The 19774-nt window shown below is 47.7% G+C and overlaps 1 protein-coding gene and 1 long non-coding RNA gene across 7 annotated transcripts in view; one reads left to right on the plus strand and one right to left on the minus strand.

The window, feature by feature from the left end:
• Positions 1 to 19774, minus strand: part of LOC135257606 (uncharacterized) — a 78149-nt gene that overhangs the window by 25339 nt on the left and 33036 nt on the right. The window lies entirely within an intron of this gene.
• On the plus strand, positions 980 to 17858 carry epm2a (EPM2A glucan phosphatase, laforin). Of its 4 annotated transcripts, none has more exons than XR_010330681.1 (5): positions 980 to 1756; positions 5972 to 6146; positions 13090 to 13334; positions 15635 to 17034; positions 17078 to 17858. XR_010330681.1 is itself a non-coding variant. In XM_064340505.1 (4 exons), exons 1-4 carry the CDS (start codon positions 1507 to 1509, stop codon positions 15916 to 15918), a joined length of 954 nt encoding a protein of 317 aa, XP_064196575.1. In that variant the 5' UTR covers positions 980 to 1506; the 3' UTR covers positions 15919 to 17858. The 4 variants fall into 4 exon arrangements, 1 of the variants encoding a protein (XP_064196575.1); XR_010330682.1 differs by having other exon boundaries at positions 15635 to 16929; positions 17080 to 17858; XR_010330683.1 differs by having other exon boundaries at positions 15635 to 16897.

A 19774-nucleotide genomic window follows, 5' to 3' on the forward strand; every position in this document is an offset into this window, starting at 1 on the left:
TAAGGGCACAAATGACAGTTGAAGACTGTTCTTGTGTCCCTATATGAAACCTTTTACTGTGATCTAATCTACCAGTGAACCAGTGTTGGTGTGTAGAGCCAATCCGCTCGTTTAGCCAGGGTAATTGGAAGAAAACAAAACCCTGCACACACAGCCTGGAATTGCCCACCCATGGGGAGTATTTCATGCAGCAGGATCACTGAGTCAGCTGGATAACTGTGCTGAGTAAAGCCCAGAACAGCTCTTTTATGCTTAACTCCATGTTCCAGATTTGGGAGGGTTCCAGGTTTTACTAAGCGCAGGTATCCAGGTAACTCAGTAATCCTGCTTCTTGAAACAGGGGCTCTGGTCTTATTGGTTTAATTTTATCTTAGAACTATGGGAAATGTAACTTATGCATAACGTATCACTAGCTGATAGGACAGGTATCATGGAAGTAAAGTCATTTCCAGGTTTCATACATGCAGCTAACTTATTTTATTTTTTTAAAGGCACTTGAAATACCAGTAAAGTAAATCTACAGGAACCTGAGAAGTACTCATCTCTCTTGCTATATATGTTTGGGTTTTGCCACACCAACCCATAACCTGGGTGAAATATTTGGATACAGAACCAAAAAGGCTGGAATTTTAAGCAGATAATCCCTGATTCGTGACTGTTGTGTCTACGGAAAATTGCACAACACAGAACGATTGTTTATGGTAGCCAGCCGGTCTGTCTGTCAGGTGATTCGCTAGTTAAAATATTATCTTTAGCTTGCCATACACACTTGGAGAAGCTTAAATACATTACAGGCATGTAGGAACCTTAACTGCTATGCCACACAGCTGCCCTCTGCCTCAATCAGAGAACAAGTTTATGCACAGTTTCGTTCTGCACAGTCCAAAGCACTGGCACAAAGTCTGAAAAAACCTTGAATTTGACAGCAATTGCTCTTCCACGCCAGTGGATGGCAGCATTCAGGTAGTTTGGCTTCTGTTTTCCTGCATAAGGCAGTTTTTGAGGCATGCGCCTCTTTCCTGATGACAGACGATATTCCAATGCATTCGCCACAAAAATCAACACTTCAAATCAAAGTCTTTCGAAAGGAAACAGAAGACCAGCTTTTCAAAACGCCCAACTAATCCATGTGCTAAAAATAAATTGTCCTCTCGCAGCCACGGTAGTGTTGTGTAACATGTTTTTATTTTTAGCTAGTTAGCCCGGACCCAAGCTTTGTTGCTAATAGCTTAGTTACTTCGGTACCGTAATACCAAGGTGTTGTAAGGTACTTTAGCTATCTAACTAGCAATATCCGAAGTGGACATTTATGCATTTAGTATAACTAAAGACAAAGAAAACATGTTGTGCAGTTCGTGTGGGTAATGTTGGCTCTTTTGCCTACTCTCGAGTTCTGTTCGCCATCGAGCAGGCTGCATAGGCGGGTTGTCATTGCAATATTTTATTTTGGTTCACGACTTTGAGTAAATACTCTGCTCGTCTGCGACCGTCATTTGAAAGAAAAAAATGAGGCTATTTAGGTTCGGCGTCATACTGACTCCAGAATGCACGGACGTAGAAGTGTTTGTGTTGGGGTCACGGCCGGAAATGGGACACTGGGATCCGAATAAAGCCGTAAAGATGAAACCGGCGAATGCTGTCCTGTCCACGTGCGAGCCCTGCTTCTTCATCGGCGAGGTTTTACTGTCGGAGCCGTATAAAGAAACCTTCTGGTTTAAGTACATAAAACGCGTCGGCGGCAACATGACCTGGGAAGGTATTGCTCAATGTGTGCCCTGTTTCAACACCACCGCATTCCACCTAATGTTTTCATGGTACAATGTTAGCACGTGGCAGCTTGTGATGCCTTGAACCCATTTCCAACCGATCAGGACATGCCATGTTATGTTTTACTGCAATTAGCCAACTGTGCCAAACAAATATTTACGCATCCACTCCAATGTGCTATTACGAAACAACAACCCAGCCTGTTTTCGGTTATCAGATGGTCTGTTGTGAACCTGACAATGTTGACACTTGATGGACAGAAATAAGTGCGGTCACATTTAAAATGGTCACAATCGTTCATGGAATAAATCTTTTGTGCTTGTCGTGAAGGACCATTCACGCTAGCTTAGTATTCATCGACAAATTTCCCTTCAAGGTGAAGATCCTCCCCCCCAAATTTATCTTGGTATTTAAGCTTAACCGGCCATTTGAAGTAGTAAGGCGTTTTACCACTAGATGGAGATATAGTTACACAAGACATTTCATAAGGTGAGCCTTTTTGCTTTCGCTCGAACCTTTTATTTAAATCTGAACAGACCTACCGAGGGACCTGCACGTGCCGGCTAAAAGTCACAAAACCGTTTAATTGTATTGTTCTCTCATTGAAGACACACACACTATTACTAATCTTGACATATCAGAATTAATGAGCGCATGTCTTTGTCATTGATTCAATTCACAATGCATATCCTCAATAACATACGCACACATATATAGTCACATATATTGCCAAACTGTATTATGCATTTTATTTACACCAAGCACTCACCAGCAGTTTTATTCAGCTCATTCAATACGCACGCTCCCTGTTGCTTAGTGATTGCGTATGAAGACCGTCACAGTCACAGTCACGAGTTTATGTTTCTTAGACATACAGCACTCTGGAAGAAAATGTGTATTTACAAGCAAATTCAGTAGCCTATACGTTTTAGGCTTGGGTATTCAATGTGGACATTACCTAACAGTAGGCCTCATACGTGTGGGGTCCCTCATACAGTACAAGAGTACTGTAAAATACAGTTTGTCGATTGACAGAGGCATAGCCACAGTTTTATATATTATGAATTTAAGACGAAATTGATTGCTATATAGTATTTAAGCTCAAGGCAAAGACAAGTGATGAGATACACCAGGCAATAGCTATTAGATGTTAGAGATATAACATTATGACCGTCTTGCATGGCTATTGGAATTTGCATCAGGCCTTTGCTCGACTACAAATTAACCAGCTGTTTTAATTGTGTATTACTGAACGATCGTGTTTTGACAAGGCTAAGGCACGATAGGTGTCATCGATAGGTTAAAGATTTGTCTGCTATTTGAGATAATTCGTGCCTTACATGACTACATCTCTATAACTGCTTTTGCAATAGCCGACCACTTATCTCTAACTGCTCGGCATTTGTGGATTCATATTATGGAACTGTACGTCTACCAAGCGGAAACAGACAGTCAGTGCCCAATTTCAAAAGGGAATATTTAATAGACCTACATTATATCACGCAAGTATTGGACAATGAAACTCCGGAGTCCAAACTTATCCGATTTCACCCTAACTTTCCTGTTCAACAATTATGTCCATTAAGTATGTTTCTGAACGAGCCTATGAATCATCCTTTTGAATGAGTTTGACGAGTATGCTTCACAACACAGCGATGCGTCTTCTTGTTATTGTCTATTCAAAATAAAATAATACAATCATAAGGAAGTTCCGGAAGGCAGAGCAGAAAGCTGTTTCGAGTCTACTGAATTGTAGCGGCTGATTTCTATTGAGCGCCGTTACAGAAATTGCAGATAATTATTCTGATTGCATCTATTATTTATTCATTCTTTTTTAAACGGTCGAGAATATTATGCCAATGCGGCGATGCAGTTTAAAACTGAACACGAGAGCAGTTTTATCTCACTTTTAATTACTCATAAATTAGCCATACCCCAGTGTGCAAAATCTACATTATTTTTTAATTTCACAGAACTAGCAGTGCAAGTTCCCTCAGGGTTGAAATGACGCGAAATTAAATGATGTGACAAAAATATGGTTATTCAGCGTGATCCAGCTTAACTGCGACTATCGTGAAATTGATGTGCTATACAGCAAAGTTAAGTATATGGAGGATTGAAAATATGTTTCAGAATGTGACCGGCTGGCCTACATTACAACAATCATTTAACATCATGGTCATCACGACTTACCTATATATATTTATTACGGCACGACGAATGAATTGTCTTTTGCACTGGACCAGTATAACGGCACTCTTCATTATGAGATTCATTGTTAACTACTAATTAGTCTACGATACTACAGTATGAAGAGTTTGCCAGAAGTTTTATGGCATAAGACGTGACGTTGGCTACAGCATGCAGATTTAAGACAAGTGCTTATCTTTTAATAACGACAAATTAAAGTAGCTATTTATTACAAATTTAAGTACAATGTTGTCTGTAATGAGTGGTGTTCTACATCATTTACTCATCAAGAAAGGCATCCTTGCATTTAAAATGCTTGATTCGTAATGGTTTAAACTTTCATTAAGCTATGTGCCCATCCGCTGAAAAGCAGTGTCACGTATGCTGTCCTTGGTGCTGAAACGGTTGCGCTATTGATGGCGGCAAAGCCTCGCCCAATTTACATTGTATGCATGTTGATTACTTTTGGAAAAATTATCTGCTTTCAAACAAATCGGTTTGCCTTTTTGTACATAGGTGCCAGCATGGACATTTGATATGGTGGTCTGCTACCAGTATCAGTCACGAGCAACTCACTGATGCTGAGCGTGAGTGGGTTTGCAAACAGTTGAACGAGGACAGAATTTACAGTCAAGACTTTTTGTCTTTAAACCGTGTGACTGTCTTTTGTCATGTTCTTAGAAACATGGCACAGAAATTAGAACAAGTACTTAAAGTCCTAGCATTGTCTCCACATGTAGTCCTTGGACGCTACAGTTTTGCGGTTCGATCCCCGAATTCAGCACAAAGACCGTGAACCAGGATGTGATGAAACTGCAAAAACGGCCCAACAGTTTAACGAGATTTATTTTATGAGAGGAGTTCGTCGATATTTATCGCTGTTCCACGCAGCTCATTAGCCTTATGCCGCAGAGTACGATGGAGAAAGCGCCGTTATTCTCCTCATTGTTCCCTGGAGGTACACCGCTGTGCCTGCGGTTAAGAACAAACACGCCGTCACGGCCGTTAGCCACGTCACAGCGTAGGCAGTGACTGACTGAGAGTCGTTATTGAGAGTTGAAAATAGTAACTAGTCCCAGGTCCGACGTCAGTTAGTTCAGCTTCAGTGGCTCACATCGCTCGGACAATCTTAACATGCCGGCAGGCTTGGGTTGGGAGTCGAGCAGCCATCCACGTTAATTATCGAGCTTACAGACGGTAGAGTACGTCCTATTCCCCTTCTACCTGGGCGTTGAAGGGATTGAATCTGAGGTCGACGCTTCACTCTACAATGAACACGCGTCTACTCAGATTTATAATAGGCCCTTCTCTTTATACAGCCCCAAGGGCACTTCCCTCGTGTTTTACTACGAACGTATGCTTTTATTACGCGTCGATAATGGAAAATTATTCTGAATATAAACTCTTCATCATTTTCAGATAACAGTAATGGCTGGATGACTCACAAGCTCCATGTTCATAGTTTGATTTCATGCCAAGCTCATATGGATTTATGTTACACTGAATATCGCATCTCATTTGCTTTATAACAGAATGCCATGACGTGACTTTTTTTTTTTTACACAAAATTTATTGGCCCTGAAACGGCAAAGACCCCCAGCACCAGCTCCTGAACATTACCCGGCACTACCCCATAGCATGTGCATAACTTCATTACAAGGCAGAGACATAACAAATAGAAACTATTATGGTTAAATGTGTAAAAACACTGTTTTTTATGCACATAAGTGTGCTACAGTAATACGCATAAAAACATGTGCCACAGAGAAACACAAAATGTAATGTTTTTTTAATTTTTGTATGTTCATTGCACCTTCTAGTTTTCATTACACAAAAATATGTCCAATTTTCAAACAACATTTTTTTCTACGCGAGAATCTACCAGCGAGTACTTGTTTACTCAAATGTCCCACCCCTAAGCCATTCCACTCCGAGACGCTTTCTGGGGCCGACTGCTGTACCGGAATGTTCCGGAACACTCAACGGAATGTTCGCTTGTCGCCGGTGTCTCCAGGCAACGGCCCCCACCACGACCGCAGCTGCGAGTACGACAAGAGCAACGTGGTGGACGGGGTCCACTGCCAGCCCGTGAGCCACTGGATCGAGGCCGGCGGCCACACGGACGAGATGAAGCACACCACCAACTTCTACTTCGGCGTGGCCGGCCACCAGGCCATGCACTTCTCAAGGTAATCATCCCACCCCCCACCCCCCCACCCCACCCCGTCCCAAGAGAGACGTCACATCCCAGGGGTAATTCTGAGCCCTGTGACTGTACAGTCTCTGTGGGCCCCCTTAAAATTGCACACTAAAGTAAACTTTCTAGTCCAGGCCTTTAAAGTCCCCCACCCCCCTCCCCTCCTGCTTTGGGGCCCTGGGTAGTCAGTTCCTCTGTCCCCCCCTGCGCCCCTGGTCCCGTCCGTGCAGATCCACCGGATCCTCGTACGCCTTCCTGTCTGAACCCTCACCTCCTCCTCCTCTCAGTCCCTCTCAGCCTCGCTCTGTTTGCCCCCTCTCTCTCCTCTCTCTCTCTCTCTCACTCGTTCTTCTCTCCTAGTTTTTCTTTTGCTTGTTCTTGCGCTCTCCTCTCTGTTATTCCACCCATCTGGCTCCCACTCCTAGGTTCTTGCCTCTCGTTCGTTCGCTCACTCACTCCCGATTAAATTCAATGGGCCTTATCAGCGTGGCTGGGATGCCCTGGCTTTGCCAGAGCGCATGCTGACAGAGGCAATACCAAACCAGCAGCAGCAAATTGGACTCCCTCTCTCTCTGTCCAATTCACTGTGCTGGGTTTGGATCGCACGCGTAGCCTCAGTGATGGGCCTCCGGGGCGCACACAGGTGGACCTCCAAGCAGGACCAGATGCGCTGCGCCTCTACCGCCAAAATTATCGGGCCTCAAAAAACTACATGTCCCATCATCCCTCTCTGGCAGTGCCCCAATGAAAACGCAAAGAAAATCAGAGAAACTTGAAATTCAAAGTTTCCTGGGGCAAAAATGAAAACTCATTATAGCAGGTAATACATGAATTAATATTTCACAGGGAGAACAGCCCATCTGGGCTTGTTATTTGGACAAAACAGGTAAAAGATTAGCGTAGATGGGCTAACAGGCCTGTTCTCATCCATATCTTTTTGAAAATGGATCTTGGGGAAAGCATAATGCTAATTCTGCCAAATGTACTGAGTCAATGGTCCTTACTGAACTGCTTAATTACACGTGGTAGGACTGTATGTCCAACCGAGCTCTTACCCCCGGGTATGCCTTTTTCAGCTAATAAGCCTTTGTCTTTTTAAGTGTCTCTGATTAAATTGCGATGTTTGCATACAGTCAGTGGTGGCTGGGCAGGTGAGCCGTTGTTTTAAGTGCAGTTTTGGCCAGCGCAGAGAGAGGGGGTCAGGTCACAGCCGGCGATTGGCTGTCCCGTCCGCTCAGTGCTTTACCGTAATCCAGTTCCCCCCGTGTGTCCCGGAGCAGGTTAGCGTTAGTAAGCACCTGGCGGGTAGACTTGTTGGAGAAAATGACTTACTTCGTATTTTGATTGTATTGGTACCATTGACTTACATTGAAACGGGTGGTTGAAACACCTGTACTGGAGTCATCCCCACTAACGCTACAAAGCAGCATCTGGTCGCAACAGAGGCCCTCTACCTCAGTAACTGGGGTAAGAAAAACTGGATTTTGTCAGTGCAGACGAGCGTTCAGCCTCCCCAGCTGAAGCACCTTTAGGCTGATTTTTTAAACAACGCGTTTCCTGTGACTGAAGAAAAAAGCCAGCTATTAGCTCGCAAAAAAAATCTTCCCTCAGCTAGGGGAGAGAGAGGCTGGAGCACATTTTCATAACAGCTCCACAGAGCGATTTTTTCAACATAATGGAATAAGTCACCAGTCAATAGTTACCGTTCGCCTGCCTTTTTGTGGTAAAAAGCCGTCTGTACATCAAAATTAATGAGGTCCCTGAGGCCGCCTGCTTTCTGGAAAGTGGGAAGCCGTTAAGACTCTCTTTTAAAAGCTCCATGTGCAGTTGTGGCTTTTTTTGGCGTTGAAATACTTTTGAATTGTTTTCTTAGCCTTCTCTCTTCTCTTTTTTAGGACTGCGTTTCTATACTTAGCTCCTCCCCCCTCTGATCTTAACCCAGCGGTAGTTAAGGGGTTAATTTAAAAGGACGTGTCACTGCAGGGGCAACCCTAGAATGTGAAAATCGCTGTTCATCGCTGCTTCTCACCCTCTGCAGAATTCTGCAGAGTTCGTCGGCCCGTCACTGAACCGAACGGTAAAGCAAACGTAGCCGTGATGAGTGATGTAGTAAAAAAAAGATAATGAACGCAGTAAGTCAGGCTTAAGAAACCATGTTCCTGAGGTCCGATCTCTCTCTGTGTGCCAAGAATGAGTCCAGTCCATTAGTTAACCTCTGAGTGACGGGGCTCTTCTGGAGCCCTATTCATCAAAGCCAATCCGATTATCCCAAAAACGTGCAAAAAAAAAAAACAGACGGAGGCGCAGGCGTTCCGAACGAGGTCTCAGCACTGCGGCCGCAGTTATTAGAGGGAAATGCACTGGCAAGCGTTTCGGATGCTAAATTATTAATATGCCGAGAGGCGTTAGAAAACACAACAAATGACCCTGGCACAAACAGTCAGGCTACCAGACACAATAATAAGTAGTGATTACTGTTTTTTTAGGCAGAAAGCAAGGAGCCACAAGGTGTGATGGGGCAGTTATGACACCGGTGTGGCAGTGTCATTTTTAACCCTTTGAAGAGTAGGCTGTTTGGAATGCTTTTTTTTTCTTCTTCAAAATTCTAAGTCAGTGTTCTAGAACCCCACTGCTCTCAGTCACCAGCAGTGATTGTGACATCAGCATTAGAATGTTCAGTTGTTCAGAACATTCTAATCACATAATTGTGCTCTCACACCTTAAAAGGCTTAAAGAGCCAGGCTTGTTAAATCGGAGATTTAAATGCAAGTCTCGGGTTCAAATCCCAAGCGAGGCACTGCCACTTGTGCCCTTTCAACGAGATGCAGACGGGACCGAATCGATGAATATTCACGTGCATTTTTATTCAGATGAAGCATTTAAGTATTAATATTAATGAGTCATTTAACACTCGTCGAGTTCCTCTGGGGTTGAGGGCTCGTTCCGAGAGGATAAACAAGGCGACACAGCCGCGCGATTTCCTGCCTTTTCCGCGAGCAAACCGACGCACTTGGCACGGCGGCGCGTTTGTCTCTCCCCGGGTATCCACGCATTCGCCCGACAGGAAGTGCCACGCGCCCCTCAGTGAGCGCACGCACGCACGCACGCCGTCCTTATCTCCGCAAGCGTTCCAGAGACGCCTCTGCGTGAGGTTCATTACAGGCGGACGCAGGCCTTTCCGTTCAGTATGATATCTGACGACAGCTGTGACCACGAGGAGAGTCTTTGTCTGTAAACACCGAGCCGTTGCTCTGTGTGCAGTTAGTGTGCAGCATATGGGTTAGAGAGCTCTGATGGTGGTGAAGGCTCCGTCAGGAAAGGCTTTGATCTTTCGGGCTGAGGCTGTCGCACCCGATGCCGCCCCCCTGTGCCGGCCCAGCGTGGACACGCACGAGCTGCGTGCTGAAAGCGAGTCAGAGCAGGGCACCACCTGGGCACCGAACTCTGCACCAATCAGATGCGCCGGTGTTGTTGTATTGGAACACTGATGCAAGGCTGCCACAGCCTGCAGAGGTCCTGCCCACTGCACCGTTTCAGTTATGGGCCCCAGGAAAAGGCAGCATACACTGGCGCAAGGGTACACGTACACACACTCAGTCATCCACAGAGCAGCCTCCTGTACCGACGATCATGTGACGTCATCCAGGGAGCAGCGACGGAGCTCCTAACCCAGCCAAGCGGGACCCGACTCGGCCGAAACGGAGCGGAGCGGGGATATTTCCGGACCGTCGGAGCCCGAGGCGTTAAGTTTCACTAACGGCGGCGGCGGCGGTGGCTATTTGCGGCGCCTCCCGGCGTAGCGATACGGCTGTGACCTCGTCGCCCCCGCTCTTCAGCCGAAAGAGGAGGAGGAGGAGGAGGAGGGATCGAGTCCCGTCCTCGGGGCTCTTCCTGGATCGCTCGCTGCTCAGGAGCTCGCCAAACCCGTTAGAAAGCGAGAGACTAAAAGTGCTAACGACCTCAGATTGATTTGCGAACAGGAGAGACCTCGGGGGGGGGGGTTTGTGACCAATGAGTCCTGCTTCCCTCGTCACACGCACACGTCTTTTCCCCTCCCCTCTCCTTTATTTAGAAGAAAAGCAGAAATCCTTTTGAGGGGCTTCGGAAAGTTTTTGTATTCGCTTGGCATTTTTGTTTCTTTTTTGTTCCTTCTCTTAAAAACTGTTCCTTTGCAGCCAGCCGGCTTTGAAGCACCAAAGGGACTCTCTCCCTCCACATGAATGGATGCCTTGCACCCATTCTGAACTCGTCTCTCGGTGCTGAACTCACGACCTCATCACTGAAAAAAACAGAGGAGAAACGGGGAACAGAAAAAAGGAGTTTTGGCTCAGCGGTTAATTCCGCTCCTAACCGGAGGAGATCATTGGTTCTGCTGTGACAACTGAGGTTTCAATTTCACTTTTTTTTTGTTTCCCTCCGCCTTCCTTCACAAGGTTCTCCCCCCTGTGAAAACCTGGGCCGTTTTTTTTTTTTTTCGGAGACCGTTGCCCGGGCAACCGGGACAGGAGCGTCAGAGCGTTCGGGCCCCGGTTTTGGGAACGGTCCCTCTCACGGGCTTTGCGAATAGATTGCCTTTACCCCTCTGAAACGGCTTCAAAGCCAGTCTGCTCTTTTTATCCCCCCCCTCCCGAGTTCCTCCTAACGAGATCGCTTGTCTGGAGCTGTCAGACCGCCAGCCCTTTTCACGGCTGACAAGGGGGGGGGGGCCCATGGATCCTCGCAGAATTATAGTTCCTGTTAGGCCCCGCCAAATTCCTGGAGAGGAAGTTCAATCTGTTTTATGCAGGGCAGCTGTGTGGCGAGCCAGAGCACCCTGCCAGCACACCGGGATGAATCTACCCCCAGCCCCCCCCACCACCCCCCATCCCACCCCCCCTGTTCTTCTTCCATCGATAGAGGAAGAATGTTTCCATGTCCAACAACGAGACAAACAGACCGCGCTGCTCCGGGTGCATGGCGTGAAGAGCACGTCCCTTTCCCGCCATCCTGGCAGGCCTCTCATTGGCTCACCCCCCGCCCATTCCCCTGTGCTGACCCTCCCCTCCCCCCCCGCTACCTTCCACTCCTGTGGCTGTACCCTCCCTCCCCCTCCATTCACTCCTGCTGCCCCTCCCCCCTCCATTCACTCCTGTGGCTGTACCTCCCCCCTCATTCCTCCTGTGGCTGTACCCTCCCCTCCCCCCTCCATTCACTCCTGTGGCTGTACCCTCCCCCCCCATTCACTCCGTGGCTGTACCCTCCTTCACTCGCTGACCCTCCCCCTCCCCCCCCTCCATTCACTCCTGTGGCTGTACATCACTCTGTGACCCTCCCACCACCCATCACTCCGGGGCTGACTCTGGGTTCCAAAAGGCGACATTCACTCGGGGAAGATACTTCGCTTTCATCAGAGAAACTTGTTCGTTCAAAACACAAGTTGTTGGTTCACAAGTTTTTTTTTTTTCTAAGAAACTGAAGGAAGAAAACTATAAACTGATTCACATTAAGCTGTGTTGACTGAATCCAGGCTTTGGTTTGTTTGTAAGAGACCTTCAATATGAGCACAGCATTGGCTCAACAATGGGACCATTCTACTGTCCACTGCCTTGTGTATTACTACCAGTAATCACCGCTTCCTCCTTGTGATTCCCATCATAAACAGGGTTTCTGTTCCAACAGAGCTACGGGAACTACTGGATTCCTGTCTTTATACAACCGCTTTGTCTGACAAGCCAAAAAAAAAAAAAAAAACCTGATTTAGGAAGCAGAGACAAAAAGGGCATTATAATTCATAATCAAACAACTGAATTCTGGCAAACGCGGTTAGGAAATCCGTTAAGCGGTTTTAGCTGATTTACTTATTTTTATCCACGCCATCCCGGGTACAGCGCCAAGGCCCTTTGGAACGGTTGGCCAAGTTTAATTAATATGAGATGCTTTTAAATCAGTCGCCGTGGCAGCAAGGTCTGTTCCACAGAGCGGGTTTTAAGGCTCGCGTACGCGGAGCATAAATTCGCTAGGCCGCGCTCCAGCCGAGGTGAATCGCGAACACCCTGCAGCGTGTCCTCGCCGTCGTCATCGTCATCGTCGAATGATGCAAGATAAGGGCGCGTGGCGGGCCCGAGCGCGTGCGTGGTCAGCGCGGGTATGTGCCAGACCTGGATCAAACACGTATTTGTTTTGGATTCAAATGCTTCTCGACGCTTTACCGATCTTTGTCTGGTGTATTGGAACCAATGAAATACTTACACAAAAAGTGCGAACCCCGTCCGCCTTCTGGTCATACTGGCAGGCTCACTAACACCAGGCCAGATCAATAAGAGCACAGAAAAGTATTTGCACATCCAAAACAAATACGTGTTTGACCCAGGTCTGGCACGTGCAACTAGAGGACGCATTGCGGTCTCATCTCACACGAGTCATTTCCTCTGGGCATTCGAACCCGTGCACGCTAACGAGCGCAGAGTTCTAATTGGGACGGGCGTTAAACTGCCAGCGGACACTGAATTTCACTGCTGAGGAAAGGGGTGCTGATTACAGGCAGGGTTTTTTTTTGCTGGCCCTCCCACCATTCCATTACTAGAACCTTCTCTACAGCGTCTCGCAGCCTCACGTTGACACAAACAGCTAAAGCTCTTCACCTGAGCCCCCTCTCTCCCTCTCTCTCTCTGTTTCTCTCGGTTGCTCTTTCGCTCTGTCTCTCCTCCTCTGTGCCTTTCTCCGTGTCCGTCTCTCGCCTTCCTCCTCCATCACTCAATCTCTCACACACTCTCTCTCTCTTTCCCTCACACTCTGTCAGTCTCTGTCTCTCACACTGTTCCAAAAACAGAGTCATTTCAGGACTCTCGCACTGTCTGTCTCTCTCTCTCTCCCTCTCCCTCTCGGTCTGTGCCTCTCTCTCCCCCATCTCTCTCTGTTGCCTCTCCTCTCTCTCTCCCCCCCCCCCCCCGCTCCAGGGTCCTCCCCAGGGTGTGGCTGGGCAGCTGCCCCCGGCGGGTGGAGCACGTGACGGTGAAGCTGAGGGAGGAGCTGGGCGTGACGGCCGTGCTCAACTTCCAGACCGAGTGGGACGTGGTGAGCAACTCGCACGGGTGCCGGCGCGACACGTCCCGGGACATGACCCCCGAAACCATGGCCGACCTGTACAGGGACTGCGGCCTGGCCTACGTGTGGATCCCCACCCCCGACATGAGCACCGAAGGTAGTGTGGACCACTCTGGAGACAGCTGCTGACCCCGCTATGCTGAATGTGTGCATGTATACTCATATACATATTAAAAAAACACATTACATACTATACATGCATATTATATACATGTTTTCACATATGCATATTATAGCATGCATATGCATAAGGACATGCATATACATATTGAGAGGGCTGTGTAATCCTTTTGTATTTTCCCTAACAGGCTTAGCTAGTTCACAGGCAAGCCTAGACTTTCACATTTGTGGTTATTTACATCCCGCCTCTCAACAGGGATACCGTTGCTCTTTAACCACAATTTATGCACTGGTCTTCTCACCGTCCGTCGTGGTGGATGAGAGAGTTTGCCAAATGCCAGCAATGTACTGTAATATAAACAATCACATGCACAGTTGCACACACATACATAACACACATTTAGCACAGCGGCTGTGAGCCTTGTTTGATTCCCCCCTTTTGCGGGTGGATATGAAATCTCAGACGTTTGCAGCGTTCGAGCGATGCATCCTGGCTTTAAGTGTGGCAGCGAACGCAGCCGGTGTTTCTCCCTCCTCCTCAGTGACCGAGCACTCGCTCAGTAAAACCCCGAAACAGCCCCTCTGAAGCTCTCAAACACACCTCCGATTCGAAACGGCCAACGTATTTCCCAACCTGCTTAGAGAGTACTGTTAGATTCCAGGGGAAAACGTTCGCGGCGGGAACCGTAAACAATCAGCGTTATTTATTCTGCAGAAGAGGAGCCGGTTCACGCGGCAAAGATGTATGTTCCAGACCCCAACAGAGGGGCATGCCCCTCTGAGCATTTATAACGTTCATATCACACCGCTCGGTGTTCACCTTCAGCCAGAGCGAATCACCATTCGTTATGTTCACCAGTCTCCCAAATAAGGGTTAGATTTACTGCTTGAGAATGAGAGAGAGAGAGAGAGAGAGGGAGGGAGAGAGGGAGACAGAGAGAGAGAGAGACAGGGAGGGAGAGAGAGAGAGACACAGAGAGAGAGATTTGATTTTTAAAAACCCCTTTTATTGGGACATTTTCCAACACAGAAATTGCTATACTTCAAAATAAAAACAATAGACAAGGAACATAAAGAGAAAGACTATCAAAAAACTAACCACAGGCAGAAAAGAAAGAGAAAGAGAGAGAGAGAGAGACACAGAGAGAGAAAGAGAGAGAGGGAGACAGAGAGACACAGAGAGAGAGAGAGAGCGCGAGACAGAGAGAGAGGGAGAGAGAGCCTTCCTCTCCCATCCACACTACAAGGTGAATCAGTAATTATGGAACTCTGGATAACATTGATCAGTTGTGTCAGTAAAGACACACGCACATGCCTCTCCTCAGTACGAGTGGTGGACACGCAGCTAGGGGAGTGATTGAGCTGTCAAGCTGAGCCGAGCTGGATTGTGAATCACAGCAGTAAAGGTGTGCAAATGCAGTATTAAAACAGAGTTACGCAGGGCGTAAGAGAGACCTTCTGTTGGGAAGCACCTGCCACAGAGCCTCCATTGTTGATGTACCGCAGGCAAAGACTCACCAGACAACGCAGCTCTTTATTAACACTGAAAGGCTGTTAACAGATTCTGTAGACCAGGGGTGTCCAGTCTCATCCAAAAAGGGCTGGTGTGGATGCAGGTTTTTGTTATAGCCCAGCACTAAGACACCTGATTCTACATAAAGGTCCTGATTGAAAACCACGATTAGTTCATTAGTTGGATCACGTGACATTTATCGCAAAGAGTAGTCATTCCCCAGTTTAATTGGCCAAAAAAAAAAAAAAATTCTCCCTCAGCTGGTGTGTGGTACAAAATGGCTGCCGTTCATCACCCAGATGGGTGCTACACATTGGCATTGGCCGAGGTGAGTTTCCCATCTCACCACTGTAAATTGCACAGTGAGATTTGAGAACAGCACTCATATAATAATGTAAGGAATCGTTATTATTTGTGCTGGGCTATAGCAAACCACTTGCACCCACTTAGGCTCACCAGCTGTGTTTATTCAGCATTGAAAGCTGCGCCTCCATTACAATATATTACACTACAGGCATTTAGCAGATCCAGAGTAGTAGTCACAGTCTTATCCAGAGTGACTTACACAGCTTTCTACATAGCATTTTACATTACATCCATTTACACAGCTGGATATATACTGCGGCAATGCCCCTTGCTCAAGGGTACAACAGCAGAGTCTTTGGAACCTTTAGGTTACAGGTCCAGGTTCTTACCCATTATACTACACTGCCACCCACTGCCTCCTCTCTCTGTCCCCCCCCCCCCCCCCCCCCACCCCACAGGGAGGGCGCGCATGCTCCCCCAGGCGGTCTTCCTCCTGCACGGTCTCCTTGACAACGGGCACACGGTGTACGTGCACTGCAACGCGGGGGTGGGCCGCTCCACTGCCGCCGTGTGCGGCCTGCTGCTCTACGTCCTGCGCTGGAGCCTGCGCAAGGTGCAGTACTACCTGACCGCCAGGAGGGCGGCGGTCTACATCGACGAGGAGGCCCTGCTGCGCGCCGAGGGCGACTTCCTGCTCAAGTTCGGACGCCTCCGGCCTGCCGTCCACGACGTCGAGACGTGACCGGGGCGCCCCGGAGGGGAGGCGTTCGGGGGGGGCGGAGCTGTGGGGCGCTCTGGTCAACGTTTGTTTTTCGGGATTTAGGGGTGGAAGAGCAGTCCTGTGTCCTCACCCCCCGTTCTGTGCTGTGCTCTCGGCTTCTTTGTTTTTTGCCCCCCCCAGCGTAGAAAAAGCCTCTAAAGTCCCCGTAAAGTGCGCTGTTTTGATTCTGCATGACGCCTTTTGCTTTCCAAAGGGCACCGTTTGTTTTCATTTCGTTTTCAGCGCGTGAGAGTTTGCCAGAGGGCAGATTTATTTCAGCGAGGCATCGCAGCTCCTCCCCGCGAGTCTGAAAACCCGGCTGGCATGGCGGGAGGCGCCCCGGAGCCGCTCTGCCCGGAGTCGCGGTGAACGAGTTCCGACACGCCGCTTATCGCGGCGTCGCAGACGGCGTTCCGTAGTAAACGACCGCTCTGTCGTCCGTCAGCTTCAATTTATGACACGCGGCTACGCGTCATTCATCCCTGGGAGAGAAACGAGGGGGGGCGTGGCTGGATTCAGGGCTCGTCTTTTAACCAGTAACATACGGCTTCGGTGCATTCAGGATCTCACAGGCAGCCGACACGTTCTCTTCAGAGCACGCTTAAAAGTTAAGATAATAAATATTGTATTTTAACAGTAATCAGTAACATGGAACAGTGTCCTCTAAAACCTTCCAGCTCATGACAGATTTGACGGCTTTGAAAAATAAACATTTCTTTTTGTTTGTCGGACGCCGTCGTGATGTATTGGTGACTAAATTACAGATTCCCGCGGTAAAGAGATGTCTGACAGCTGCAGAGTTATAGCTCTGGGGGGGTTACAGGAAGTGATGCAATCAGGGACAGCTGAAGGGGTCATTCAGGAGGTCACGAGTCAGTTAGAATTTAAAAAGATGCAGGTCAGCATGCTGAGAGGCCTTAGCAACAGAGAGGTCAGAAACAACGAGAGGTTAGCAACAGAGGTCAGAAAGAAAGAGAGGTTAGCAACAGAGAGGTTAGCAACAGAGAGGTTAGAAATACAGAGGTTAGCAACAGAGAGGTTAGCAACAGAGAGGTTAGCAACAGAGAGGTTAGAAATACAGAGGTTAGCAACAGAGAGGTTAGAAACACAGAGGTTAGCAACAGAGAGGTTAGAAATACAGAGGTTAGAAACAGAAAAGTGCTTTTCTCCTGAGAATCTTTCCACAGGAATTTTCTGAATAGAAAAATATTATTTCTGGCTCACGGCAACAAAAATACGCCACGGTGTGTACCTGCTTTCTAGCAAAGCTCAAATAAGGTGACTTTCCTCCCCCGCCCCACCCCCCCCCCCCCTACCGTCCCGCTCCAGCTGTGCTGTAAGATATTTGAACCTTAATGTGTGCACAGAGAGCTGAGGAACCCGCAGGCTCCCGCGCTTCAAGCTCAATCCGTCGGATAAAAGCGACGCACGGCAGGCTCCACTGTTTTCTCACGCTTGTTTACTTCTCTCTCTCTCTCTCGCACGCTGTAACGTATTCAGGTGCGTCTCATGAATAACAAAAACGCCGAGCCTGACCCACTCCAAAGCGTGCTCCCCCCCCCCCCCCCGCCACCCCCCCCCCCCCTCAGGTAAAAAGATGGGAGTTGCTTTTCAATTCCAGCAGTCCTCGGCGAGAGTTTTTTCCCCCACCCTTTGAAGACGGTCCGTAGATTTCATTAGCGGTGTGGCCGAAACCGAAAGAGGTAGCACCGCACACAAGAAAGGGAATGGGGGGGTGGGGGGGGAGCGCGGCGAGTTCAAAGGAAGAGGTGTTTAAATTGGATAGGGAGACAGAAGGGGGCTAAACCTCCCAGATAATGCAGCGACCTGACCGTGACTCTGCAAGAGGGAAGCACAGCCCAGAGACTACAGAACTGCCAAGCAGACTGCTGTAGAGTGCACACCAGCGTTTGACCAGGCTAGTATTACATTACATTACATTACAGGCATTTGGCAGACGCTCTTATCCAGAGCGACGTACAACGTACAACGTACAACGACGTACAATCTTATCATTATCAGTAGTAGCAGCAGCAGCAGCAGTACTAGTAGTCGTAGTATGCATTAGCTGTCGCAGTAGTGGCAGCAGCAATAGTACTAGTAGCAGTAGCAGCAGTAGTAGTAGTACTAGTAGTAGTAGCAGCAGCAGCAGCAGCAGCAGTAGTAGTACTAGTAGTAGCAGCAGCAGCAGTAGTACTAGTAGTAGTAGCAGCAGCAGCAGTAGTAGTAGTAGCAGCAGCAGCAGTAGTACTAGTAGTAGCAGCAGCAGCAGCAGTAGTAATAATGCTTTCCTTCTCCTCGACAGAGAAACCAAATCAGTGTAATGCCCCATTTTCAATCAAGCTAAACCACCTGCTAGCTGGCTACCGCTAAGATTACTGCTAGCTTAACTGTAGCGAAGGAGTCAGTCCTGCGGCTACACTTCGACTGCAGCGTGTAAAACATCACGCTAACATAAACATTTACACACAGTCCGTATCTCCTCGGGCAGGCTCCGCAGCTGTACACATAAACAGACTTTAACGTCCAATAAGTCCGCGCGATGTGTGTGTCCCCGCTCGCGAACGAGCCACAAAGACGATTTAAGACGCAGAGCCGAAAGAAAAACTGGAATGATGTGCTTTTGATCTCTGTGGGGATTGTGGAACGCCTTCAGTATTTAAAATAACACTAAAAACGAATCACTTCAGCCTCAGATCTCTCTCTTTGCTTTAACTCACTTAGTGCTGGCGGAATTGTGTGGTGTTGCAGCATCTGGCTAGCAAAGATTAGTCTGGGTCATTTGGTCGTGGAATCGCAAGGATTATTTAGAGGTTTACACTAAACCGATGTTTACCACCAGCTGAAGTATAAACTACTGCAATTAATATGCATCTGGAGAAAGTGGTGGTGGTGGTGGTGGTGGTGGGGGGGGGGGTGTTACAGGGGTTTAATGTACCTATTAATATGAGCCTTGTTTTTAATCCCACCAAATATCCCAATCCCCCAAATTTCTGTGGAGTTTACAGTGGCCAGAGACCGGTTCGTTATCCAGGCAGTACTGAGGAGGGAAATCCAGATTCTGTCCGCTTGTCTGTCTGTCTGCCTTCCCCCCCCCCCCCCCCCCCCCCCTCCCCCCCTCCCCTCATGGTACAAGTTCACGCAGGAGACATAATCAGTCTTTTATTTAATGTTTGGTTTCATAGTTTAATTATTTTAAGGATAATGCTAGTAATAGCTATGGTGCATTTTGGCAGTTAGGCTAGGTCTAAGATTAGCTGTACTCAAAGGAATGGCCTTGCTTTCTCAAAAATGAGATGACTGCACTTCTAAATATAGTCCGGGTAGGGAAATCAAACCAGCATGTTTTTTTTTTTGGCAAAAATGTCTGGATAAACAGCTGTCACAAATGTGATCTCTTTGTGTCTTTGTTGCTGTTGTTGTTGTTGTTAATAAATCTATATTCAGATCAGTGCCAAATTAATACGAGGCTGATTTGAATGGTAATGACAGTTGTGAGCCAAAAGCAAAACGATGTGACAGTGTGTCACAGTGGGTTAATTTGCATAAATACATCGCGCAATTTGGCTGACCCGCGGCTATGAAATAATCATATCCTGACGGATGAAAAACTTTCCGTCCGTTTGTTTCCATGAATGAGTAATTATCCGATCTCCCTTCCAAATCGTTTGTTCTAAGATAAAAAGGGGGCGAAATTATTCAAACTACGCACAGCTGCAAACCAAACACAGGCTGCTCGCGTTCGTCCTTCCCGTTTGTAAACACGACACGCTGAACTTTGAAACAAAGGCTTCTCGTGATTTTTCCCCCCCTAAAATACACATCCAGCTGAACAGAC

The sequence above is a fragment of the Anguilla rostrata genome, chromosome 6, assembly GCF_018555375.3.
Source record: "Anguilla rostrata isolate EN2019 chromosome 6, ASM1855537v3, whole genome shotgun sequence".
NCBI lineage: Eukaryota > Metazoa > Chordata > Actinopteri > Anguilliformes > Anguillidae > Anguilla > Anguilla rostrata.

Excerpts from the sequence above, each read along its gene's own strand:
- epm2a (XM_064340505.1), top strand. The coding sequence starts at position 1,507 with ATGAGGCTATTTAGGTTCGGCGTCATACTGACTCCAGAATGCACGGAC. Across the intron at positions 6,147-13,089 it reads CAGGCCATGCACTTCTCAAG|GGTCCTCCCCAGGGTGTGGC; the intron begins GTAATCATCCCA and ends CCCCCGCTCCAG. Across the intron at positions 13,335-15,634 it reads CCCCGACATGAGCACCGAAG|GGAGGGCGCGCATGCTCCCC; the intron begins GTAGTGTGGACC and ends CCCACCCCACAG.